The sequence below is a fragment of the Coenobita brevimanus genome, chromosome 26 (genome assembly GCF_032717465.1).
Source record: "Coenobita brevimanus isolate Jiangsu-jjx chromosome 26, ASM3271746v2, whole genome shotgun sequence".
Lineage (NCBI taxonomy): Eukaryota > Metazoa > Arthropoda > Malacostraca > Decapoda > Coenobitidae > Coenobita > Coenobita brevimanus.
The window spans coordinates 43,438,831-43,466,441 of NC_136979.1; the positions used below are offsets into that span (position 1 = coordinate 43,438,831).

Sequence of the window (27,611 nt, forward strand, 5' to 3'; positions counted from 1 at the left end):
AAAAAAAAAAAAAAAAAAAAAAAAAAAATCAGTTCACTGAACTAAACTAATCAATTCTGCCCATGCCTAACTAATGATGCTTGTTCTTACATGTTACAATTTACACAGAGACCAAAACAGCTGAGCAAAGCAGTGAAATTATAGTCCTAGGCCCCATGGCACTAAATTACACTAGTATCAGATCTATCCTTTAATTCTGGTGCAATAATTACATAATCACTGATTCATTATAAAAATACTTAATTGCTTGACATCCATTAATTATTTACAAACCTAAAAACTTATTTTTCTATGTAAACATACATGTTTTCTTCAACCTAATCATTAACAACAACCTGTGAAGTACGTCTGTTAACATTAAGCAATCTGACGATCATTCCCAGTTTCCTGTAAGTTTTAATTCACACTGGACATTTATCACAGTTCCACATATGTTGCCAATTTACACATTCCCACAGGCTGCAGTCTCATCAAATGAGGAGGCTCCCCATCAACTCTTCTTAATCAAGTTTACTATTTCAGCATATGATGCAATTTTCTCTTGCATAGTATTTCTGCAACTATGCACTATAACTTGGACGAGTAGGGGAACTAGTCCTCTTGCCTGACATCTTTGCAAAGGTGGTATGATATAACTGACAAGAGTATAAAAACTGATACTACAAATTGTGGGTAGGCACAACATTCCTCTTGCAGGTTATTCATGCAGTCTATGCATTATTAACATGCAAGAGTAGCAAGGTGTAGCATGAAAAATAACTGAGAAGAACCATTAGAAAGCCTCCTAAAATGACTAGAATACAGTCCCTTGTCTTGTATCATTAAGACTGGGAGGGAAGAATGGTACAAAAACCACTTGTCATTCAGTCTGTTAAAAGCAAGGCATCACCTACCAATATTGAATCAGGGCCTGACCGATTGACTACTTCCCTAGCATTAAAATAAATACTAAAGTGAGCCATTCAAAATATTTATCAAGGTCAGTTCTGTTTATTACTGGGACTATTTGAAAGCAGGAAGCAAGATAACATTGTGCTACACCAAGACAAGTACATACTCATTTCTTTTCATTCCCATTATCTGTTCTCTTACCTGCCATTGCCCATTAAGTTTCCAGGGCGGTACTCTTATCAGCTGAGGCTCCCGGGCACCTATTCACTACCAATTAACATTTGGTTATTGGACATTCAATTTAATTACTGTGCAAATCCAAAAGACTAATGTGTAATTTTTCATTGGTACCATGACACCCAATGATAAATACAGCACTTTTTTATATGTTAAGGCCCTAGACTGCCTTCTTCCTTTACGTAAAAGGCCCTACACTGACTTATTTCCAACAAACACTACTCCCTACAGCCCTCCCAGTGTTCCCTACCATCATGATGCATTGTCTAGGTCCTAGACAGACTGGTATGCCCCTGAGCGGCGCCGTCGACCTACCAAATAAGCAATGAGCACAATGATTACCAACCCCGCTAGTGCACATCCTACGGCGATAGGCACGATGTCGGAGGTCTGGTCTGCATCACAGTGCGTAGCTGCAATACACATTCAGGGATTAGTGATGCCATATGAATTAAAACTTGCATTAGAATCCCCCCCCATCTAATGACAATCCATGAAACATAAAAACTAAAGCCCAATATTTATTTTAAGATGGGGAGAGCTACATCAACAAAAGCAACAATGGATAAAAGTGGGAGAACTATCCATGAAATGGACTAAACACATATTAACCCTACAGACTCCAGGCTCAACCAAGAAAATTACACACATGTCATATGCTGATTTAAGAATGGGGTACCAAGCCCATGTTATGTTTCATCAGACATACACCAACCAAGGTGATCCCTATCTCCTTACGTTAGACTATCTTTCTTGCACATATAGCTTTTTTTGCTTAACCCAATCTCACACGTTAAACTTACTCTATTCCACCATTGGAGGGAGAATTTCATGGTGACACCAATATAGCCAGGAAGCTCTGATGTTCTACATAAATGCCCTTCTTCTCATTCCCAATCATACATTGGGAGGGTGGTGGACTACAGAAGGCAGTTTCAGCCTGCAGTTCATAGGGTTCACATTCAGATGAGCTTAGGGTTGCAACAACCCCTATCTACTATACCTAAGAACTCTTACTCAATGTCGTCCTAACAATTTTCATTCTATCTACTATGCACATATTCCCCTTACTTCCTTTTCCACTCCTCTCTGTTTTTCACTGCTGTCGAATGAATGCATCAAACCCATACATTAATGCTGGAACTATCTGTCAATGTGAAAGTCTGTTTCCTGAGTAGGTATTTATGGCATTTGCACTTACAGAATTGTTATGATTCTCCATGCAGCCTCACCAGTCAATGTTTGGTCACTATTTTCACTTATACAACTAAAGACATGCAAGATTAGACATCTGTTTGTTCCAAGATGACCTCTGAACTCTTCACTATTGGGTGTGTTAGTTATGGAACAACAGTGTGGTGTTGGCATTCAAGCAGCAAGTAAAGTGCACTGAAGTGAAATTACCAGTTAAGAATAGGACACTTGTTTCTAACTTAGTTGGATGGGTGACCATCGGTCAAAATTGTAACCCCACTGAACTCATGATCTACTCTTAAGACAGTTATGCAGTGGACTTTAATGAACATCTCACTGTACAATGTGGGTGTGCTGTATTTTCCAGATTTCCTTATAGCTACTTCCCAATGGTGCCAACTTTTCACAAAACAAACAGTATAAAATATTCCTTCCACTATTAGCAAAACCGTGTACACCACTTTAACACCCCACTTCATTCACCCATAGGTTCTCCTCCATGTATTTGGGTGCAGCACCCGGCAAATATGCCAAATCCACTTCACTAAGCACTTACGGATAATACAAAAACTTCAAGGCTATCAAGTGCCTTATCTTTCTGATAGTTTTACCGAAGAATAAGGTCAGTTCCCACTACTGTAAAACGATGGATCTAGTCCGTACCTAGATAAGGTGACTTCACTTTTCATTTTTGGTGATCAAATTTCCTCCTCAGTGCAAAAAGTCCAACTTAGCTAAAAGAAATTTTAAAATAGTTTGCATCGAAACCATTAGTGCTTAATGCAATCTGATTCCACTAGTCCATATTTAAAGTAATTAATAATCCAATTATCATCCCCTAAAACACTAACCTCACCCAAACCATGCCACTTACCATCTACAAAACCTTTAGCCTTTTCCTCATCTATTTCATTGAAGGCCTGGACCCTGATGTCTTTCCATGAAGCCTTGAGAGGGAAGGTGCCATTCAAGTCCTCCAAGACCGTGATGTTGCCGGTGGAGATCAAGGACTTGCACATGAAGCTGTGGTTGACAGACACATGGCTGGGGTTCAGTTTGAAGAACACCTCAAAGCTTACAGTCTTACCTGGCAGTAAGTAGACAAGATTAGAATCAGGCAGAGGGTCAGTAGAAGGGAGACAGTCTCCTGGATAAAAGTGCTAACCCCTTAACTACAACGCCTCTATTAAAAGGACCTACCGACAGGCTGCGACGTTTCATTTAAAATCCAGTTCTATTTCAAAAGCCGCACCCTGTATTCTGCTCAGAGAACTTTGTATATTCATCCTCCCATGCTTGGGCTTGCCAATCCATCATTTTTGCTTCCTGCTGACTGCATTGCTCACACAAATGAGGCTAGTTTGCTACTGCGACACACAAAAACACCAAAAATGATGTTTCTTTCGCTTCTCTCTATAGTAATGTAGGAGCATCTAGACATTCACTGAAGTGCTAATTGGTAAGTAGAAAGGTTTAGCTTTCTTGTGCATGTATTATTTTTTTTCCCCCTGCATATTAATATGAAAATAATTGAATTGGAAATCAGTGACTTTTGGGTGGATTGCCACACCAGGAACATCACTTTTGCCACTTTAGTTGCAGTCAAAGGGTTAAAGCAAGGATCAAAGGGAATACAAGTTACTATGTGAGAAAATAAGGGTAAAGTTAACTAGTTCAGTTTAAACATTTACTTCAAACCAGCATTAAAAAAGCCAATACACCTAGCAGACAACCAGATCCTGGTCTTTATTCCCTACTCAGAATAAGGTGAGCTAGGATTCAGAAAGTGAATGAGCACAGGTGGGAAATCTATCATCCAATGAAGGGGACCAACTTACCACTTCCAGCATTAAACTATTTACTCCCATCAAATAAACACTGATTTAACAAATCTGCTCATATATTAATGGAAGCAGATACTGTACAATCTATGCATATTACAGGTTAACCACAGTCTCCCATGAAAAACTCCTGTATACCCCATCCCTAATTTTATTCATTAAGTACACTACTCTATACTATTGCACAACAGAAGGCCTCATTTTTACAGATACAAGTGTAAATATTTCTTATCATATATGTCACTTAATACACTCAACTTCAAGCTTAAACCCTTCCATCTACATCTAGAATGCTGTGCTATTAACACATAACATAGCTACTAATCAAATGTTTTTGAAAGGATGTGTTGCAGGATCATTATTCTCCCACAGCTATAATTATAAAACTGCAAAAGAAGCAAAATCAGTAAATATTAACAAACTACAGTCAATTATCATTAATGCACATATGTAGCACTGGTAACATACACACTATGGTAGGCTATATACTGTACTTCAAAACATGTTTGCACTGAAACAGATACCCAATAGCACTAACCTGCATCTGTAGCATTGGTGAAATTCTGGTTGTCAATGAACAGGTCAACAGTAAAGTTAGTAAGGCTCCACCGGTCAGTTTCATTGGGTCTGGTGAAGGTCATCAGGATGCTTGAGGTCTCATTCTCCGCACCCCATGTTACCGACATCCACTGTGTCTCGTTCCCATCCACTGTTGGCCCTGCGCATGTCCCTTTAGTCTTTCCTACATTGGGAGGTACGGCAATCTGCACAGTCTCCTGAAAAATGTTGTTAATGCACTTCAGACATTAATCTTGTGACCTAATTTTTACTCTTCCTACCACCAGGTGATCTTACTTAGGACATTTTTTAAAAAATTTTAAGTCCTTTCCACATTCTAGAGGTAGTTTGGAAACTAGAAATAAATCTAAGTTAAATCTCAAACCTTCACCTACACAATCTACCATTTCAATTTGATGACAATTGGTCCAACATTAGAATATACTTTTGCAGCTGAGCAGGCATGAGGAAGGCTGAACCAAACCTAGTTTTATTATAAAGTCTAACAGCATTACAAAATACATCACCAGACCGAAGGAAGAAGGAAATAATGAACTAGCATTAAGCCATAATATGGCTATATGGCACTAAGGCAGAAGGGAGCAGGGGAAATAAATGTATGTGAAGGGCATGAAGAAAAGTAATAATGGAAACAGAAACTGTGGGAGTCATCTAGTAAATCATTAGGCAGTGGGGGCCAATGTGGTGAGGGAAGGAAAGGGAAAGCTGAGCGACTGCTGGAGTGTAAACATGCAATCAAGAAAAAAGGTGACCAATAGTCATGTGGCACTAGGCAGAAGAAAGCAAGGGAAGTAAATGCATGTGAGGAGTATTAAGAAAAGTGATAATATTGGAAACAGAAACAGTGGGAGTCACCTAAGAAATCATTAAGCAGTGGGGGACAATGTGGTGAGGTAAGGAAAAGGGAAAGCCGAGTGACCGCTGCAGTGTAAACAAGCAATCAAGAAAAAAGGTGACCAATAGTCATGGGGCACTTAGTGTGAACAGAGAGGCTGAGGGTCACTGATCATTAAATAACCATGAGTGAGGCTGGTATGACCAAAGTAAAGATAAGCAAGGATAGTCTCCACTTAATGATTGGGGTGGGTTGATGTGTGCCAGGGAAGAACAACTGAGGGTTTATTAACCCACAGACGCCGGGCTATTTATACCATGGTCATCCTCTCAGTACGGGCAATTTTCCCAAAATTGCTTTTCAAATCTTAATCTCGGAAAGTATACCAGTTACGAAAACAAATAAAAGATTATATACTCACCAACTCCTCCTCTTGCAAATAAAAGCATCCCCAAGTCTGTAGGTGGTCGCATTGATGAGTCAGGAGGAGTAAAAGATGATTAACTCTTGGCATGAGAGGAAGGATATATTTGTGTTTGTGCGCACAGCCCCGACTTTGGCTTCACTCCCAACGTGATAACTTCACTACAAGATAAACTATGCACATTAGTGTCCAAGGCATGACCAGTGGCACTATCACTGAGCCCTTTCATAGTATCCTTGGAAAGAGGCATGGCAGAGGTGGATGAGGCAAGTAGTCTGCACGAGGGGGGAATGGAATTGGACGAGAAGTCTTGGAAAACAATGTTCAGCACTTGGCTAAGTCACAGAGAAGACGGACGTACACTTGTGCAAGGTGGTGAGAGTCACTCCCTACCCTTTGGTGATAGCAGCCACTTCAAACTATGGCACAATAACAAGCGCAGTCCCGACCAACACCCAGCACCACCATGCCACCAATAGCTTGACAGTTTCAACCGATACAAAGTGGCTAGGGATTAATCTGTACGCCCCATGAGGATTGCCAACATTCATGGAAGGGGCAGGTCAGAAGAGAAAAACAAACAGGAACAGGGTGGAGAGAGAACCCTGAGAAGATAGCAGCACAATGTGCCAGTGAGCCAACTTGTTCATTACCAGTAATCCCAAAATGGCTAGGGATTGAGCAGAAAGTCTGAAGAGCAACTCCTGAATTAGGGTGATTAAAGGATGGGAAGGCAAAATGTGTAAGGAAGTAAGCACACTGACAGAATTGAAGAAGATAAAGGTAGAGGAGAATCTAGGATGCGACTTCATAGCAAAATGACTTGCATAGTTTTGCAATGAATACTTGCAACAGAAGAAAGACTACCTTGGAAGGAGTCTGAGAACAACAGCAGACCCAACACCAGGGATAAATTTTGAGCAGTTTGTAAAGATACACGTGGTGGATGAGTGAGAGGATATACGTTTGAGAACAAGCGAGTGAAGAGTATCTCTGGGAAGAAAGACTTGGAACACTGGAGAAAAGAAGGGCAGACCAAAGCAGGAGGCAGAAGTCATGGTGGAAGACACTGGAGACAGTGGAAGAAAAGGAGAAAAGATGAAATCAACGGACCAAAGGACGGTGGGGACCAGAATGGGTAACAGATGTGAGTGAAAATAGCGTTGGAGAAGGCAGGGAGGACGGAGTAACTCATTGGTAGGAAAATGAAGGAGACATGCATAGGACCTAATAGTGACAAAGGAATGACAGTAAAAGCGAGGAGAGGGGGGGGGGGGGATGAATGATTCAACACAACTACTTCCAGTGGGAGTTGGCTGAAAAGCTGAACACAGACCAATATGATGACTAGATTTAGTTCAAAAGAGAGCAAGCGGAGGCAGAAGAAATGGTTGGCAACCATAAGTTTAAGAAAATAAGAACAGAGGGAAGACGAAGAAGTGTGACACGATCAGCACCCCATGAAAGATGGGACAGCGCGTGCAACAAACGAGAAAGAATAGCCAACTTGAAGGTAAGAAACATGCGCATTCCAATTTAACTGGGAGTCCAAGACGAGGACAAGAGTGGCAGAGGGGTGGCAGCGAAGGGGGGTGTTATACTGGTAAAGAGAAGGCTGCAGTATGGTTTGTGAATGGGTGTAAATGTTACTGCACAGGACTCAGAGGTAGAAAAATGAAAACCATGAGTAGCTGCCCATGTTGAAGTGGCATCAATGGTGGACTGAAGATGTGATTGAAGACAAGGCAGGTCTGAATCTGCAGTGTCAATAGCATAATCAACACAGCAAGGCCAAAACAGGAGGAGGTTGAGAGGAAAATTCCATTTATAGCTAAATGAAAAAGGGTGGTACTAAGGACAGCTCTGGGGGAAACTATGTTGGGGAAAGGCATGGAAAGCATTAAAGATTTGGAGGGAAAAAATTTAAAGAAAAACATCAGTGTTACCATGCAGACCAAGGAAACAAAGACAACAAAGAATATTATACCTCCATGCAGTACAAAAAGGGCTTTTCAACAACAGCAATGACAGTGGCAGAGTAAAAAAGAAAAGTGGATAAAATATTCAAATCTTAGGAGCTGCATGCTTTGTGATACCCAAACTGTTAAGAGGAAAGAAGACAATGGGATTCAAGATGCCACATGAGTCTATTAAGGATCATCTGTTCAAGAAAGTTACATATACTAATCAGGGGTATAGGAAGGTAATCTTGAGGATGGTGACCAGGTTTAAAAAACAGGAGGATTATCACTATATGCCGATCATGAGAAAAACCTCGAGTGTGTGTGGTGTGTGTGCAAGCATGTATGGTGTAAGGTGCTGGTGAAGGCATGGTGAAATTGGAGGCGGCATGGTGGAGTGGAGGTGAACTGAGCCTGCCTGCCTCAAGGCCGCTGCTATAGTAACCGGACTCGCCCCACACTTCTGAAAAACCTACACAGAAATAGTGTTGTGGTTGATTGTGGTCTTCTGGATGTATTATTGTGGAGGGCTAGTATAAGTCTTAGCTGTGCCACCGCACCTCAGCCACGCATACGGGCAAAAAACCACCAAAAGTAGCCCCAATTCCCCATTCTCTCTCTGTCTGACTACACGCACTTCACAATCTGAGGCCATCATCTTGAAGTAGAAGAATTGTTGAGCACAGTAAGACCTCACTATAACGGACTAATTGGGGCCCAAACCATTCCGAAAAATGCGAAATTCTGATAAAAGCGACATCAGGACTTCCCCCTGCTAATCCAGACTTTTTCCGACATATCAGACATTAGTCCGGATCACATGAACAGTGTTTAAACTGTTTTGACTACCAATGCAGAACTGTACTGTGTTATAACTTCACTGTACTGTAAACTGATAAACATGTCTTTTATTTATATTACTGTGGTGAAGATAGCTGAAGTGGTCAGGCAGTCCGGACTGCTTCTGGCTTTATCAGACTTATTCCAATATACAGTATACAAATTCAGTCCAGTAGCTCCTCGAGTCCGATAAAAGCGAATTCCGGTCTATTGAAGTAAGTTATATTGGGGTTTTACTGTATTATGAGTTTTTTACCTTTGGTTAAGTATTAGCTGATTAAAAAAAAAAAAAGAAGAAGAAGAAGCAGAAGCAGGTTTCTCCGAAATTCCCAGCTAGGAGAAGGGTCGGCAGAAATATATGCCAGACGCCATGCAGGGCTCTTGTTTGGCGAGCCACAGCTCGCAAATGCAAGTATTTTTTCCCTTCAGTGAACAAATTTTACATGCAAGTCGCCTTTTGACAAGGAGAAAATACATCCACTTCAAAACCCAGTAAACTACAAAATAAGTAAATCTCAATTAAATGTTTATACCAAAAAAGCACGTTGTGATCAATTTTTAAGTCTTTCCTTCTCACCACTGTGAATGTTTAAAACCTCATTATATGATTCTTATCATCACAATGAGTAAATAAATTAATATATTTATTTCTCGTAAAATATTTCGGCTCGTCAGTTTGACTACTAAAAATTTATTTGGCTTGTAAATCTGAAACCTTGGGAGCCAAATGGCTCACAAACATCAGCAGTTAGCAAAAGCCCTGCCATGGGTTTATCCTTCTATAGCTTCCCAACACATCATCCCAATCTACATCTCTGAAGCCTCCCCACGACAACAATGAGCAAGGAAACGGCAGGGGGGGGGGGGGGGTCTGCGTGGCTGATCTGAATCATCAACCACAGGCAAGCAACTGCCCATGCAGGGCAATCATGTACAGTAAACCAGCATCCCTTTGTGGTACATTGCCTCGCCGCAGAGAAGCATGAGGAAGACTGTAGGTATGGTTTCCAAACAGACGGCATATTTGCAGGGACACTATAGTACCGCAGGTTCTTCATCACCATAATTTGGTTATGGAGTTACCACCCAAAGTGGTAACTTTCCTATCACATTAAACATAAGCTTGTCGCTCAATGAAAAGGCACCTAAGTGTATATGATTAATGAAGCAGTAGGAACTAAGGAAGAAAGAAGAATAGAGGGCAGGTATTGAAAAATTATCAAAGGTGAAGGATGTGGTAAACTTTAAATAAAGTACAGTAAGTGAACGATAACCACCACCACCTAAAAAGGTAGTTTCATGTTTTCATGCTATGCAAGTTGCTAATATGTAATACTGTTGTAGCCTGGAGTGTATTCCCAGTTTCCTAGTTACCAGCAGCTGTCAAACAAAAGCTATATGGAAAAATTGTTGGTCTAGGCAGATTTAAGTCCGAAGTATCTAGAGAATGGAAAGAAAGTGTATGCTGCCTTCATGGACTTGGAGAAAGCTTATGACAGAAGAGATAGGCAAGGTATGTGGAAGGCATTAAGAATATATGGAGTGGAGGTGAAATTGTCGAGTGCTGTGAAGAGTATGTACGAAGGAGCTAGGGCTATGGTGCGAGTGGATGGTGAGCTGAGCGAGTTCTTTGATCTCAATGTAGGACTGAAACAGGGTTGTGTGATGTCTCCATGGCTGTTTAATATATACATGGATGGGGTTGTAAAGGAGGTGCAAGGTAGGGCAGTGGATGTGGGGGTGGCTCTAATGAATGAGGGTGAGATTTGGAAGATTCCGGTGTTGCTGTTTGCTGATGATACAGTATTGTTGAGTGAAGATGAATGGGAGTTGCAAGGTTTGGTGAATGAATTTGGGACAGTGTGTAGGAGGAGGAAGCTGAAAGTTAATGTAAACAAAAGTAAAGTTATGGTGCTTGAGAGGAATGAAGTCACAATGTATAGTGAGATTGGATGGTGAGGATATGGAGAATGTGAGTGCATTCAAGTATTTGGGTAGTGTGATGAGTAAGGATGGAACTTTGGGGGATGAAGTGCATGAAATGGTACAGCAGGGAAGGAAGGTTGTTGGTTCACTGAAAGCAGTGATGAGAAATAGGGAGGTGAGTATGGAAGTTAAGAAGTCACTGCATGATAGTATTGTGATCCCTACCCTGACGTATGGAAGCGAGGCGTGGACCTTGCAAGAGGGGAACAAGTCAAGAGTGAGAGCAGTGGAAATGAGTTACTTGAGAGGAGCATGTGGAGTGACATGGAGGGACAGGTTGACGAATGAAGAAGTGAAGGAACGTTGTGGGGTGGATGTGGATGTGGTTGAGAAGATTAGGAGAAATACAGTGAGGTGGTTTGGGCATGTGGAGAGAATGGAGAATGAACGACTGACTAAGAGGGTGTATGTAGGTGAGGTGGAGGGAGGGAGAGGGAGGAGTAGACCGAGGATGAGGTGGAGGGATGGAGGTGAGAGGTATATGAGGGAGAGTAGTCAAATGGTGGGTGACAGAGCGACTTGGAGGCGTTTTGTCTGCGGCCACCCTTTGCGGGATTAGGGCGTCGGGCTATTGATAGATAGATTACTAATTTTGATTTTTTTCCACACTTACATTTGATGATTTTCAGATGGTTTGGGGCTTTGGTAAGTTATAAACTGCTTTTAGGCCTAGTTTAGCTTGTTTTAAAGCTATTTGGGGGTTTAGGTTAGCTAGAACTTGTTTTTGAACTCATTTGGGTGGGAAACCCAAGGCTCAAAAACGCATCCTTATACATGTTAAATCTACCCTGAGATATGATGCCCTGCGCAGCAATGAGTTTTTACTTAACCAACTGCATCGTTATACCATTGTATGCCTGTAGTCAACATCTTTAATACCATACTTAGCAACAGTACTTTATTACAGCTTTGTATTTTTCTTGCAGCTGTGCATCCCAAAACATGTAAATATTCAATATGTAGATTATAAAATTCTGTCATGGAACTCATTTCAGATCAGAAATGTCACTGCATATCAAAATACATCCACTTACATTTTTGCCATCTTCACGAGTGTATTGGATTGAGAAGGCAATTACTCCATCGATCATGATACATGTCACTTTCCCATCAGTCACATTATAGTTGATGTCCGGTAATGGAGGAGCCACGGTGGTGGAGGCTGGAGTAGTGGTGGTGGTAGTTGCTGGCTCAGTTGTGGTGGTAGGAGTCTCAGTGGTTGTGGTAGTAGTGGTGGGGGGCTCGGTGGTGGTGGTGGTGGGAGGTTCTGTCGATGTGGTCGTGGTGGTGGGAGGTTCTGTCGATGTGGTGGTGGTAGTGGGAGGTTCTGTCGATGTGGTGGTGGTGGGAGGTGTATTTGTGCTGGATGGGATGGGTTGGTCAGAACTGTCCTCTCCCATCACCAGAGTCCCTGAAGACAAAAATTCATATAGCATACAATACAAATCACAAAAGGATGTAATCAATAAACATTCACATTAATGTAGTTGACAATGCCCTCCCCCCCACACAAAAAAAAGTACCATATACTGGTACTACGTGGCAGCTTGTCTGACTAGCCAATATTTACCAGACCATCATTTCTACTTCCCCCATTCATGAGAGTTAACACTACCAACTATTCCATTATTTACATAATTTTTGCTATACCCACTTTAACTTGCCTATTTCTGCCTCATGATATCTGCCCTACCTTTATTGTACTAGTAATTATGGTATAAGTTACCAACTTCAGTGAACACAAATCACTTGACTTTAAATGTACAGTACATGATACTGTATAGTTGCGGCACAGGAAAACCACTGTACTGTACTTAACCCCCAACAGGCGAGCAACATTACGTAACGTCCGTGCGTGACAAGGCAGGCGACGTTTTGTAATGTTTGGCCATTTTCAGTTCTAATGTGTTGGTGACATTGGGTGATAAGACATCCTTGTCACCTACTGTCCTGCCCTCTACCCACCCAAGCCTTGAAACAAGTAAAATAGAATATACATACATTAGTTGTAGCATTGTATTTGTTCAAGTACAGTAAATTCGCCCCGAACACATTCTCGCCGAACGCGCTAGCAGTTATACGCGGTTAGTGCTGGGATACGTATAAGACAACGTAAGACTAAAGAACCATTACGCAAACTATAAATTTATGCAAGGGAGGCGGGCCAGGCGGCCTTTGGAAGGCCAAATCCTCGAACATCAGCGCAGCACCACGCACGGTTTGTTTTGAGCACGTGATCATGTCCTGCTTTTCCACAGTACCGGTACTGTATTTGTATGTTAAATATTTACATTACTGTTCTGGTAAGTTTATGGACAAGTTGAAGTATTATTAAATAATGTTAAAGAAAGAAATTAAGTCTTATAACCAATTTACCTGATAGGCGTCAGAATATTGCCTTTATTATTTGTTCGTTAAAGATTTGCTGCACTGATTTTCCACAATACTGTACTTGTAAGTTAAATATTTACTGTTCTGGTATGTAAGTTAAGCACTTAAATAAAGTTAAAGCGTTAAATAAAGCCTTGTAACCAGTTAACCTGATTTATATGATTACCCATCATTCATTTTAAGATATCCTTCACCTGTAGTTAAGGCCAGGCCATAGGTTAGCCTGGTAGATGATTACCCATGATTGGCGGGTTCCGAGACAATTCTCGGTCAAGTCAATTCGCCGCCAGACAATTCCCCGTCAAAACATGGACGATTCCCCATCAGGACTATTCGCACCCTGAACGATTCCCTGTCATTCTATAAATATACTTATTTCGCCTTTGAATTATATTTTACCATCACCCACAGCTGTCTTCATTAATGACAGCGAATTGTCTTGTTATTGTTTTGATGGCAAACTGACTTGACTACGAACTGTCCCGAAACCAATAGGCATCGGAATGTAGCCTTGTGTTTACATATTTGTGTGTTGAAATTTTGCTGTGCAGTACTGTATTTGTAAGTTATAACTTTAAATAAACCTTCTAACCACTTAAGTGCTTCATATTGATTACCAATGGCAGATAACAGCAAAACACCTCATTTAGGGGGTCTAGGGAGCAAAATAAGGAGCAGTTAAAACTTACGCGGTTTCGTGCCAAACGCGCCATGGTTGGAACGAAACCCTTGCGTTAGGGGCGAGTTTGGTGTAATAGAATATACAGTATGTAAGTTTTATTGTTATAAGTGTTCAAGTGAAAAAGAAAACACATACGATTTTGAAGACAATGAACAATGTAAAGAATGCCTAAATGATTTAATGAGTGTTTCGTGGTGAAGAAAAAGAAACCGAGGGAAAGGTTCGCTAGCTTCGCCCCAGGGGCGCCTGATGATATGCTGTGTGCCCGTGCTCCACTCTCACTCCTCCCACAGCCAGCAGAGACGCATTACCACATAAATAACACCTCTTACCCTCATTTTTCATCCATTTTCATCAATTTATGCAAGTTTCGGCTTATTCCTTGAAAAAATTTTTCCAAAAATATGCGGCCCCAAAAGTCATAACTGATAAGTTACACACTCATATGGGGTTAAAGACTTGTGTCAAAGCTACCTGTGGGATCTGTTAGCATGTTATTCTAAAGAAAATCATTTATTTCACCAGCCATTACCAATACTGTACTGAACACAAAATCATATATGAAAATACCCTGCAGGCTACCATCAAGATCAAGTATAAAGTATGTTACAAGTAGCTCTTCGCATGGCAACACACTAATCTAAATGAGATACAGTCATAGCCTAGCTCCTACAATTACACTGTGGGGGATGCCTTCACACAATGACACTGAAAATCTGGTACCTTACTCCACTGCCAGGTTACACTCAACAAACACAAAGCTCCCTCCCCAACTCCCAAAACGAGGATAGTGGACTGCAGGAAAAAAAGGAACTTCAACATGCAGTCCACTGGATTCATGCCCAGACTCCACATGAACCTAAGGCCAATAAATTTGATACAATCCCTTAAAAAACAGCAATATTTCTAGCATGCAAGCACTATGTTCAACAACTGTTTGGTTACATTTTTTTTCCAGTCCCCCTACCTGGTATGGCACCAGGGTACTTTTTAAAGATATAGATACATTACTGCAGGGAATACAATGGTACAGTGGTATGGCATTCAATTCGGCCTATGCAGTAAAATCATAATTTTCTCAACAAAAAAGTGGAATTATCTTGTAAAACCACAATTTGGTTCACATTATAAAGCAATTTCATGTGATACTATGCAAAACCAATAAACTCCATACTGCATGCTAGAGGTATGAAAATGATTTTAAGTGAATAATGGTAGAAAAATTTAGCAGCTTTATCTGCAAGAAACTAATGTCATGTCAATCAATCAATCAATCAATCAATCATTTCCTGTGGCACCCCACGGGATGCATAGGGCCTCAATGAACTTTCTCCACCAATATTTGTCTCTTGCCATCTTCTTCAGGTCCCACCAACAGTCCTCTCCTGCTTCTTTTTTCATTGTCCTCAACCAGGTTTCCCTCGGCCTACCTCTACCTCTTCATCCTCTAGCAGTCCACTCTGGCACATCCTGTATTAAACTACCTTCTTTTCTGTATGTGCCCCAGCCACTTCCAGTGAGAGTCTCACATATTCATTAACTGGTTCCACTCTCGTAATATCCCTTACTCTTGCATTTGTAACTCTGTCTTGCCATTTTACCCCAAGAATCCTTCTCAGTGTTTTATTCTCAAATCCTAATACTTTCTGATCTGTTGCAATTGTACTGTACCATGACTCACGCCTGTAAATTAAAATTGGTCTAACCATGGACTTGTAAATTTTCACTTTAGTATGTACCGAAAGCATATTATTCCAAACAGATTTCAACATTTCAACAGCTCGCCAAGCCTGTCTAATCCTCTCCTCAATTTCATTGTTTAATGATCCATTAGATGATACAAACGTTCCCAAATATTTAAAGTTTTCTACATTCTTCACCACATTATTCTCAATTACACAATTGATTTGGTTCTCCACGTTCATATTAATAATTTCAGTCTTTCCACAATTTATTACTAATCCCACTTTTTCTCCTTCCTCAACCAGACAATCAAGCACCCTCTGCATCTCTTAAATACTTCCGCAAATCAGTACAATATCATCAGCATAGTCCAAATCCATCAGCTTTTTATTTTCTTTCCAGTTAATTCCTGCACCTGTTCTCCTTACAACCTTTTTCATAACATAATCCATAACCAAAACAAACAACAATGGCGAAAGAACTCCTCCTTGAATGACTCCTGACCTAACTTGAAATGGATCACTCAAAGAACCACCCACCATTACCTTACAAAAAGTACCTTCATGCAGACTTCTAATAACATTTACAAACTTTTCTGGTATACCATAGAATCTCATAATTCTCAACATAGCTCCATGTGAAACACTATCAAACGCCTTTTCAAAATCCACAAAACACATGCTAAGTGGCATTTTCATCTCATTAGCTTGTTGCATTAGATGCCTTACAATAAAAATCTGATCATTACAACCTCGACCCTTTCTAAATCTTAAAATTTTATCAATTACTGGCTCTATTCTGTTCAACAAGATTTTTGAAAAGACTTTTGCAACTACAGGTGTCAAAGTTATCCCCCTCCAGTTGCCAAACACAGTTAAATCTCCCTTTTTTGGTATTTTTATAATCACTCCATTTTTCCACTCTTCTGAAATTCCACCATTATCCCAAGCCACATTAAAAAGTTTCAAAAGCACATTCATCAACTCGGTCATTTTCCACCTTAAGCATTTCAGGGAATATTCCATCCTCTCCTGGGGCCTTAAAATTCTTTAACTCCTTTATAGATTTTGCTACCTCTTCCAAAGTTATATCCTGTTTCTATCTGCAAATCTCTCTCAGCTGGGAAAATGTCCTCTTCAGCTGGGATTGGTCTATTTAGAACAGATTCAAAGTGCTCTTTCCACCTTCCTTTTATAGCCAAATCTTTAGTCATCAAATTACCATTTCTATCTCGTACAGGTATTTCCTTCCTTCTCTTTTCAGTCCCAGTTAACTCCTTTATGGCCTGATATGCTGTTCTTGTGCTCTGACCATCATTTTTACTTAATTTAATTTCTGTCTCTGTCGCCTTTTCATCATACAGTCTCCTCTTATCACGTCTAACGAGTCTTTTTACTTCAGAATGTAAACTCCAGTACTTTGCTCTAAGTACTTCAACTACCTGGCCATCAACATGTTGTTCTTCACTTCTTAACTTAGCCTCTTTCCTTTTCTGAATTGCATTCCATGTTTCATCTGACATCCACTTCTTCCTTCTCGCTTTTCTCTTTTTCTTAATAGTAACCTTAGCATTCTCATGCAAAACCTCTTTTACCTCTCTCCACATTTGATTAATATCATTGTCTTCAGATTCCATCAAAGTCTGCAGGACTAGAAACCTGTTCCTACATTCCCACCGAAACTTTTCCCTCGTGCTCTCATCACTTCTCAGCTCATCCAAATCATAATTATTACCTCCTGTACAATTACCATTAACGTTTCTCTTAAGTTTTATTTTAATCTTTGACACAACAAGTTGATGATCACTACCTATATCTGCCCCCCTCCTTACGCAAACATCTTGCAAATAACTCCTATGCCTTCTGCTAATTGCAATGTGGTCTACCTGGTTATAATATTTACCACATGGTGAAATCCAAGTAGTCTTATGTATTTTTCTATGCTCAAAGATAGTTCCACCAATTACAAGGTCATTTGCCAAATGAAAGCTTCCAAGTCACACCCCATTTTCGTTCCTTATACCAACATCCTCCTTACCCATACAATCTTCAAAGCCATCCCTACTACTGCCAACAATCGCATTAAAATCACCAATGCAAACTAGCACATCATGTCTTGCCACTCTGTTCACTACATCCTGCAGCTTCTGATAAAAGTCATCCTTCATTTCATCAGCAGCCTCATTCGTCGGAGTGTACCCTACAACCATACTGATATTACCATGGTCAGATTTTAAACGAGCATAAAACAGGCGCTCATTAATTGGTTCAAACTCATGTACATCATTACTAAACAGTATCCATTTTGCATTAGCTACCCTGAGAAAACCAAAGCACAATACAGTTCAGTATTACAAATACTGAAGGTAGCTACTGACATTTGCACTACATAGCTATACTCCACACAATAAGGAATTAGCCTTTGCAGGATTAATTAAATTTCTGTATGGCAAGGTTTTACAGTACTACCACACAATCACAGTAATCTCTCGATAATCCAGACATCCATTATCCAAATAATCCAATATCCAGATGCTGTGATTTGGCTGTCTGAAACCACTGTTTGTACAATTTTCCATTTTCTCCGCACAAAATACTTGCGTCCGGGTAGAAATTATGGACACGCAAACATTTTCGCCCAGGCAGTTTTTTCATGCCACTGCAGAGTATGCCCTGCAGTGGTGATTGCTTGTCTGTGGTTTGTAGGTCTGCCTGACCAGATAAAGTCGTGTAAAACACCAGGAACAAGTGTTGTACTATGTACTGCACTGGCCTTTTACAACTGCTTTCAAAGTTGGGGTATGTACAAAGGAAGGCCGGGGTAGAAGTTCATTATCCAGAATGATCCACTATCCAGACATGCCTTTGGCTCTTTTACACCAGATAACCAAGGGATTACTGTACTGTACTTCACTCGTAACATACTGTAGGCTATCTATGCCACTTCAGTTTGTCATGTACCAATGGAGTTATTCTATAACCGTTCAGTCGCACCATTAAATCATTTTTAATGTCTCAATCATAGAAAAGCTGCTCCAAATCAGTTTATTAAAACTTCAAAAGCCCCAAACCTTAAGTACCATAGTTACCTGTCTGTAGTATATCACTAATCACTAATACAAAAAGTTTGAACGGTACTCTTTTCAAGTACCAGTACGGCATACTAGTAGTCTACAGTTTCCTTTATTGGTATTTCTTGTTTGCCATTTCCTAATGAATTACCCAACTTAATAAAAAGGTCTGTTACAGTTTCAATATCGGGTGTTACATAGCATCACTGGCACCGTTATTACAAAAGGACTCCTACGTACTGTAATACATTTAAAATCTGGAGGATGCTAAAATCCATCCATCCATCCATTGCCAGACGCCATGTATCCCAAACGGGGTAGTCAAGGGCTTAGAGTTAATTGTTTTACAGGGAGGGGCACTAATCCTCCACCAACCCCACTTGAACGCTGGGTCTGGTTAGTACTTGGATGGATGACCGCCTGGGAACACCAGATGCTGTTGGCATCCCTACGTGTCAAGATGCTAAAATCAATGTGCCTTTGTTAATGTGGCTCAACATTTAACACCGAAATATCAAAAAACGCTAAGTTATAGACAATCTTTACAACTGCATTAAGGTAGGGCAACACTTTTACATCTTACAATGTGCCGGCTACATGCTTATTTTCAAGCATGTGTCGCCCGTTTTCTGAAATGATAGACAACTATCACAAATAGGTAACTACCCCATCAAAGTCTGCATCAACATTCTTGCCATTTTCAAACAATTACTGTATTGAAGGCTTTAGGAAGACCTCTAATAATGACACTCCTGTGAACCCAAAGAAATCTAAATATTCCTGCCAACTCACAACTTCAGCATTTATAAACCCCTACAATGAGTGATTTTCTCATGGTGGCACCAACTGCTGCACAAACATCCTTTAAATCTCTATCCCCTGAAAGAATGGCAGAATGAGAGTTTAAAGTCCACCAGAATCATGTCCAGTTGAGCCTGAGGCTGCAAGTCCTTTAATAAAACTGGTAGCCTAGCTACCAGTAAGACAACTGTACATAACTAGACAGAAGATGTTAAGGGCAACTGGGGCAAGGTCCAGACGTGAGACTTAACATTCAGGTAAGTCAATAGAGCCATAAAAATGGAAGATAACAGCAGTAAGATGGCACTGTCATCATGACTATATAACCTACCATAACAAAATGCAGTTTCATTTCTGGATTTAATAAAATGCCACTATTCAGGCATGCGTCATTAAGAATGCAATATGCAAGCTTTAGGCACAGTTACCAAAATAATTCTAATAACTTAATCCCTTCAGCCAAGGAAGTCTTGCTCCACATGAAAAACTTTTTAAGCAGCTAGCTATATATTTTTGCCAACAAGCACACCATACATTCCGAAAAATGTAAAGTCGCAATGTTACCTACACAGCTCAGCTATTTCCGACTATTAAAGCTATGGTGTCTGCTATAGGCCTATACTATATACAGTAAAAGTCCTGTAATCCGAATCGCAGGGGACCAAGGATCTTTCGAACTACGGTACTGCATTGGCTTTTTAAACTATTGGGTGGGACCTCTGAAAACATCATAAATCGAACTACTGCTTTGGATTTTTTAGACTATTGGGTGGGACCTCTGAAAACATCATAAATATGTACGTGATCATTAAATAAACACTTAAAATGAAATGGGTTATTGTTTTACTCACCAGAAATGCATAGAAGTGTAGATGAACAGTTGCAAGCAGGTACACCCAAGGCTAAGGGCAAGTCCATGCCAGATAAAGCCTTAGACAAACCCCAGAAAAAAAAAAAAAAAAAAAAAAAAAAAAAAAACCCAAGAAAAATTAGAAAAATTTCACCTTGATGAATTTGGAGTATTGGGATTTTCAGATTATTGGTGGCCGGATTAGAGGACTTTTACTGTATAAAGATTAATACCTCCAATCACTTAGCTCAATGTCCCTCAGGGATGGGATCAGATCTTACTTTGTACCATAGCATTTCATATTCTAAAAACGGGCCCAGAATTCATTGCAGATCATAAATGAAACTGCAAGCTCCAAAAATTCAGTAATTCAAGGAACAGCTGTGTTCAGATGTTAGCCTGCATACCATATACCGTACAGGCTTGCAGCAGCAAGGTCTACGTTATTTCATTAAGAGCTTAATCACTATGAAATTAGGGACTGTCTACCTCATTGCATTCTGTAAGTCCAAGAGACTGGAAATTTTTAATCATTCTTTAGCTACTCTGTACAATACACCTAAATGTCCTCTTGTATGCTACCCCATGACAAAATTATTAACCTAAAATGTTAAAATAAATCACTCAGAGAGGTGCTAATACCGTAAATCTAGGACACCACCACAAATTTTAATATGGCTGTTAGGCTTGGGTTACTACATAATCAAATTCATTTTTCAAACTATTACTGTATTTGATAAATACGATAATACAGTATGAGTGTTATCCCAGATGACTGAAGACTGTAAATGTGCACAATGGAAAGGGTGATGCCATGTATATAGCTATAGAGGAAATTATAGAGGAACAAAATTTCTGGACCTGACAATGAAGGTAATGGAGAGAGCTTACGAAGGCATGGTTAGAGAAAGAGTAATTACTGATGAGATGCAGTTTGGGTTTATGCCAGACAAAGGGACTACTGATGCCAAATTGTCTAACAGCTTCAGAAATAAGCAGGAAAGAAAAAGGAGCAGTACCATACTTTGTCAATGTTGATTTGGAGAAGCCCTTTGACAGTCCCTAGGGAGGTGGTGGTGTGGGCAATGCGAGAGCTTGGGATCAAGGAGTACCGTAGCTGTTTGGAGTGGTTATTATGGCTGTGTATATGGGTGCTAGCACTCAGGTAAGAGTGAATGGAGATCTGAGAGACAAGTTTTCCATGAATGCTGGTGTGCATCAAGAAACAGTCTCGAGCCTCTTACTGGTATGGTGCTGGTGCTTGAGGTTCTCACGTGACTTCAAGAATGGACTCCTGTGGATGATGTTTGCTGATTGCAGAGAACTAAAGGGAGGTGGAGGAATGATGTCTGAACTGTAGTGACTGAACAAAGCACAAGGGTCTGAGAGTAAATGTGGATAAAACAAATGTGATGATATCTAGGGCTGACGAATGAGGATATAAAGGAGCGTTGTGGTGTTGATGTGGAGGATATAAAGGAAGCGTTATGAGGAACACACTGAGGTGGTTTGGCCATGTGGAGAGGATGGAGGGTCAAAGACTGACGAAGAGAGTGTATGTGAGTGAGGTGGAGGGGGAAAGAGGGAGGGGGAGGCCGAGGATGAGATGGAGAGATGGGGTGGAGAGGTATATGAGAGAGGGGGGTGCGAGTTGGGAGCAGGGGAGTGAAATGGCAGGGGACAGGGCGACTTGGAGGCGATTTGTTTGTGGCCACTCCAAACGGGATTGAGGCTTCTGGCAATAGATAGACAGATCTAGGGCTGGGGGTGGCACTGTCAAAGCAAAAGGAGAGTGGCCATGTGCAGTTTGCCACAAGGGTGTGGAAAGTAACCCCAGCTTGTGTAGTACCATACTTGCAATAAGCTGGTGACTAAGAGATGCAATGATATTAAGAGGCAGACTGCAAGATAATGCTGATTTCATATATGGGCTGTGTTGGGGATTGCACGTAGAGACTGTCAGGGGTGAAAGAATTGATTTTGCTGGGGAGTTGCTTGAGTGTCTGGGACAGTAGTACAGGTACACCCCGGTTTAACAATGCAATTGGTTAGGTAAAAACCTATTGTTAAGCAGGGAATCGTATATCGGGGTAGATTTAACGTGTAAAGTAATGGGATGTGTTTTTCAGCCTTGGGTCCCCCCCCCCCAACCAAGTCCAAAACTCCCCCAAATGAGCCCAAATACAAGTTTAAAACCAATCTAAATGGCCTAACAGCTGTAAAAGAAGATGACCTATGCCTAACACCTGTAAACAGCTCACTAAAACCAGCAAATAGAATCTGAAAATCATCAAATATAAGTCTGGAAAAAATCAAGCTTAGTAAACTGTACCGTACCCCAAAATGACAATGCTCACCCTACCCATGGCTAAAACACATTAATCTAAGTCTAAAAACAGTTTATAAATCAACCTAAACACAAATTTAGTCTAAAATATCATCAAAATTGGATCTTAAAAAATCAAAACCCATTGTTATACCAGGGTTTGGCCATCGCTAGGTGAGGTATGGCGATATTCTACGCCCATCGTTAAGCTGGGGTATCACATCTAGGGGTATTTTATTTCGAGGTATACCTGTATTGTCATTTGGGGACATGTTACCGTATGTGCTGAAGGTGTGGTTGGAGCTAGCCGTGATTAGGGAAGGGAATGGTTGAAGGAAGTTCAGGGAGCTGTTGCCTCTCCTAACACAGAGGGCTCTCCCTCCATGCTAAGTGATCTTAGCATGTGGCATGAGTTAAGAGTGTAATGTTGTATGGCAGTAAGACCTGGGCAATAGAGGAAAAGGATATTTGCAAGCTCAAACATACAGAAATGACAATTTATTACATGGATGTGTAGTGTGTCCTTGAATGCAAGGCCTGGAAGGCCAGGTAGCTATATGACTGAAGAGATGAGGGGAAGCACGGGGCTGGAGTGCACTGGTGTTATGATGAGGAGGGGTAATGATGGTTTGGGCATGTACTGAGGATGACAACCGAGTGGAAAGTCAGAAGTGTTAATGTCAGGGTTATAAGTGGCTGACTGAAAAAGGCACACATTGAGGTCACCGAATGTGACCTCAAGGATAAGGAACTGTATAGGGAGGCTGCCAGAGTTTGAACAGCATGGACAGCTGCAGTTAAGTGATCTGGGCCGACACATGCAGGCAGGCTGAAGCCTTTACAACCGATACTACATGAATTATGGTGTGAAGATCTGGATCTTGTGAGGTGTTTTAAAGTGAATTATGACCGTGATGCTCTGTCAACCTTCCAGGTCATTATTCCTACTGTGATGCCCCACTCCCTCCCATCAATCATTCATGAATCTTAAGAATGAACCAATGCCAATTAGCAATAACCTAGGCCCGCAGGGTGCGACCTTGACTGCCTGTGACAGGCAGCGCATCTTTTTGAATACCGTACCTTATGCTGTTGTGTGATAGTTGCACTCCAGTGCAGTAGGACACAGTCCTGCAGTGTTTTCAAAATGTGGCAAGCAGATTTTTTGCAATCACAGGGGTTATACCTACTGAAGACAAATGTCCTAAGTGTGATATACTGTAGTGTGATGGTATATTGATGGTGCAATAATCCCCAAATCCATGTGCATGCCAGACTGCAGGCATTTCTAATTTTCTATTCTTGTCATATTCAAAGCACACGAACAGGACGAACACACCAATGCAGCTGTGGTTTTCTATGGTAGGTGGACATTCTAGTTTGAAGTGGCTTTCGAAGTTATGTTTAGTGACCTTGTGTGTACAGTTAAAATCAAGGGAGGGGACAATGCCCACTTTTTCAGTTAGGTACCTGGCTTTGGTATGGCAAAGACGGGAAAGAGGGGTTGAAAATGGCAGAATAAGGCATTTCCAAAAAACAGTAAAACCTCGATATAACAGACTTCAATAGAACGGAATTTGCTTTTATCAGAATCAAGGAGTACCGGACTAAATTCCTACATATCGGAAAATGGCCGAGAAAGCCAGATGCAGTCCGAACTGCCAGACCACATCAGCTATGTTCACCACACAAGGTAAATAAAAGACATGATATCAGTGTACAGTACAATATTAATATACATATTATACCATTTGATTAAAGTTGTGAAGGTATAACACAGTACAGTACTGCAGTGGTAGTGAAAACAGTTTAAAAGCCATTGGTGCAATCCGGACTAATGTCTGATATATCGGAAAAAGTCTGAACTAACAGAGGGTAGTCTGGATGTCACTTTTATAGGAATTTCGCTTTTTTTGGAAAGGCTTGGGCCCCAATTAGTCCATTATAGTGAGGTCTTACTGTATTAAAACACCGTGTTGCTTCGTAATGCTTTAGGAGGCTATTTCAGTGGTTTTGTCTTATAGCATGTACTGCATTATGGTGCCAAAACATTAGCTTGTTCCATTTTTCCTGTTCTTGTGAATGAACATTTTGACACAGTAAGCTATAGTGTACACCTGCTATAACTACCGATATTTCAAGACACTGACAACCACAAGGGTACCAATGACCAAGAATGAAATACCAGTACCTTATGCCTAGCTATCCCAATTTCCAGGAAATGCAGTACTGGTACATGCAAATTTCCAAGGTTACCTTTTGGATTATCCCATTTAAAAAATCTTAATTAATACTTTGGTAATACATATTTTAGAGGTAGTTTAAAATATGATCCACACCAGGTAACGAGTAGATTCGTTCATAAGATCACACAGCCAACGGGGAGGTGATCCACTTGGAATACAGTAAGAGCTTCTGGTTCGTACTGATTTAAATACACTGTAGTTCTTATATTAACAGCTTACTCATGAATGAAGGACTTAATGGCACTTAGACTTTACACTTACAGTACTCTATCATATCTAATCCAATGCACTCGTTATCACATTATTGTACAGTATCATCTTAGCAGCACATTACTGGTAGCCCCCTGGGAGTGATGACTTTGAAGCATCAGAAAGCATTTTGATCCTATCCCATTACAAAACATGAAACTCATATTTATGGATTTAACCCCTTGACTAATACCTTAATCTGATTAAAATTTCACTGCAACGAGAAATCCAATAGAAGTAAACTTTCTGTTGGACTGCCAGAAAGGAACCAAAGCCTACCTGGCCTACATTTTTAACCCTTTGGCAGAAAATTGTACTGCATATATATGCCGAAAATTTGTCAACCTGCAGTCAATGTCACAGTACTTTCTGCAGAACTCATTTTGCTTAAAAAATGATCTCCAGTAGTGAATGGGTTAATTACTGCTACCTCACCCCCTCCATTAACAAACAAATGAATGAATGAACCAAAGAATTTCAGAAGCCAGTGATTGGGAGAAAGGCCGTATCTAACTCCGGCTTGATAAACATGGTAGCTACACTATGTCTAGCTGCAGCCCGTAATCGATCTGGTTGATTCAAGGACTTACGTAGTTCCATCTAACCCACTCAATGTGAAACCTTCCTGCAATAACCACTTTTTCATTACTTTGTCCAGATATTCATCCTTTTGCTGCTCATTTCACGCAGCTCAATAGCAGAAACAATGCTATGACCCTATATCCTTTCCAAAGCAATCATGACTAGGATATTCGGTAAACTACTGTAACATCTCGGTATTAGAGTAGCAATAGCAATTCAAGACTAAGCTGGTACCATCCTCTTCATGAAGTAAAATTTTGGAACCAAGTCACAGAAAAAGTGTCTTGTTTTCACAACATTTTCAAGACCATCTTGTTATCCATTTTGACTGATGTTGAGTTTCAAATAAGTGTTGCAAAAACAGGCCAGCAACACTATTGCCTTTACCTCAGAGCCATCTATAAACCATTCGTTCGTGGGCCATATGGTTGCCTTGGGAGATTTTCTGCATGTAGAGGAATTAATTATTCATCATGTGACCAACCAAATGGGGCTTTTGCTTGAAATTTTGGCATAAGATGAAAAGGCAGCTGTATCATTGCTGTTGGACACATGGTAAAACTGTCAAAATCCTCAAGACCCTCACATAGTGGTAGCATCAATAAAAAATGCTCTGGGGTCTGTGATGAGGCTCATGCTTCAAACAGTTTGCTGTAAAAAGTACTGGCCATGTAAAATACCCTTATATGTGACCACTTTCATACCAGGTTAAGTGAAGAACTTTTACTAAAGTTGCTGCTAGATGGCATCACCATAGGAGTCAGCTGACAAATTTGGATTTTCCTTGTCAAACACACATGGGACCACTTGTGTTTCAACAGGCCATAAGTTCTTTCTTCTCTATATAGTTAGGCTCCACAGTACTTCAGCAGCACTGGGTTTGCTTACAAAATGGAAATACCTCGGGAGGAACATTGCCTAATCTTGACTAGTCACGCTCAAAAATCAAAATCGTTTAGACTTCTGGTACTCGTGAAAACGGATATCAGCACAACGGTCAATATACGATATCACGTTGTCAAAATATCTTGACTCGGCTCTGGCCAGGCTAATGTTGCGAACACGAATGATGAAAGATTGCCCCGTTTTTTTTTTTTTTTTTTTTCTATTTCCTTCATTTCGAAACACTAATCCTAAGCATGAGTAAAATTTTCCAGTGGGTAAAAAAAAAAAAAAAAAAATGAAAATTACGTCCTCGACCTGATGGGGCTAACGGCGCCAATACGGAACCTGCTCGATAAACTGAACAAAAACCCGCACGGCATCCACTAGTTGTCATTTCCGCTCCGGCGAGAATCCCGCTCTATGCACCATCCCCATCAAAACTCCGCAACCCGGCAATAATTACTCTCCGCTATCAGCCATACAGGGCCCGGGAGACATGTCACTGTCACAAGGTAGGGGCGTAATCAGTACAACTGCTGATCACATGACAGCAGCCTAGCAGTCACTACCAGACCGTCTGCAGTTCCTTATTGCATCACTTTGGCACCGTACCTTCATTTATTTAACGTGTAAATAGACTGCTGTGGACTTAAAGGATATGCTTACCGGTGACGAGGAGAAGGGAAAAGGCGAACAGAGTAAAACGGGCCATTGTGAAAGGTATTCCAGAGACAAGTGAGCTTTACACTCCCAACGCCCGCCGCGTGACAACTGACTGCGTCGCCACGACCGGGCCCTCCCTGGTGGTCTTCCTGGCTGATCCATCCAACTTGTAACCTCCCCACAATACATACCCGAATTCTCTTTTATTTCCGGAGCTATCGTCATTTTTCCCTTCACATCATTATAACAGCTAAATAATTACGGGTTTTCCTTGACGGTTTGAGGATGTAGTACCTTTCTAATGCATGTTTTGATGAGATTTGTAAGCAGCCAACACGTCAATAGAACAGCCAAAATCAGCTGATTTGAAGATCCCGCGTGACAACCCAGCGAAA

General features: G+C 40.7%; 1 protein-coding gene across 1 annotated transcript; it reads right to left on the reverse strand.

Annotated features, from left to right (window-relative positions):
• LOC145394198 (lysosome-associated membrane glycoprotein 1-like) lies at positions 1–27,320 on the reverse strand. Its single transcript, XM_080268185.1, has 5 exons — positions 27,220–27,320; positions 11,823–12,199; positions 4,702–4,939; positions 3,197–3,409; positions 1–1,541 (listed from the first exon to the last, which is right to left on the reverse strand). The coding sequence occupies exons 1-5, from the start codon at positions 27,263–27,265 to the stop codon at positions 1,402–1,404; spliced, it is 1,014 nt and encodes a 337-aa protein (XP_080124311.1). The 5' UTR covers positions 27,266–27,320; the 3' UTR covers positions 1–1,401.
• Positions 27,321–27,611: the final 291 nt, after the last annotated feature.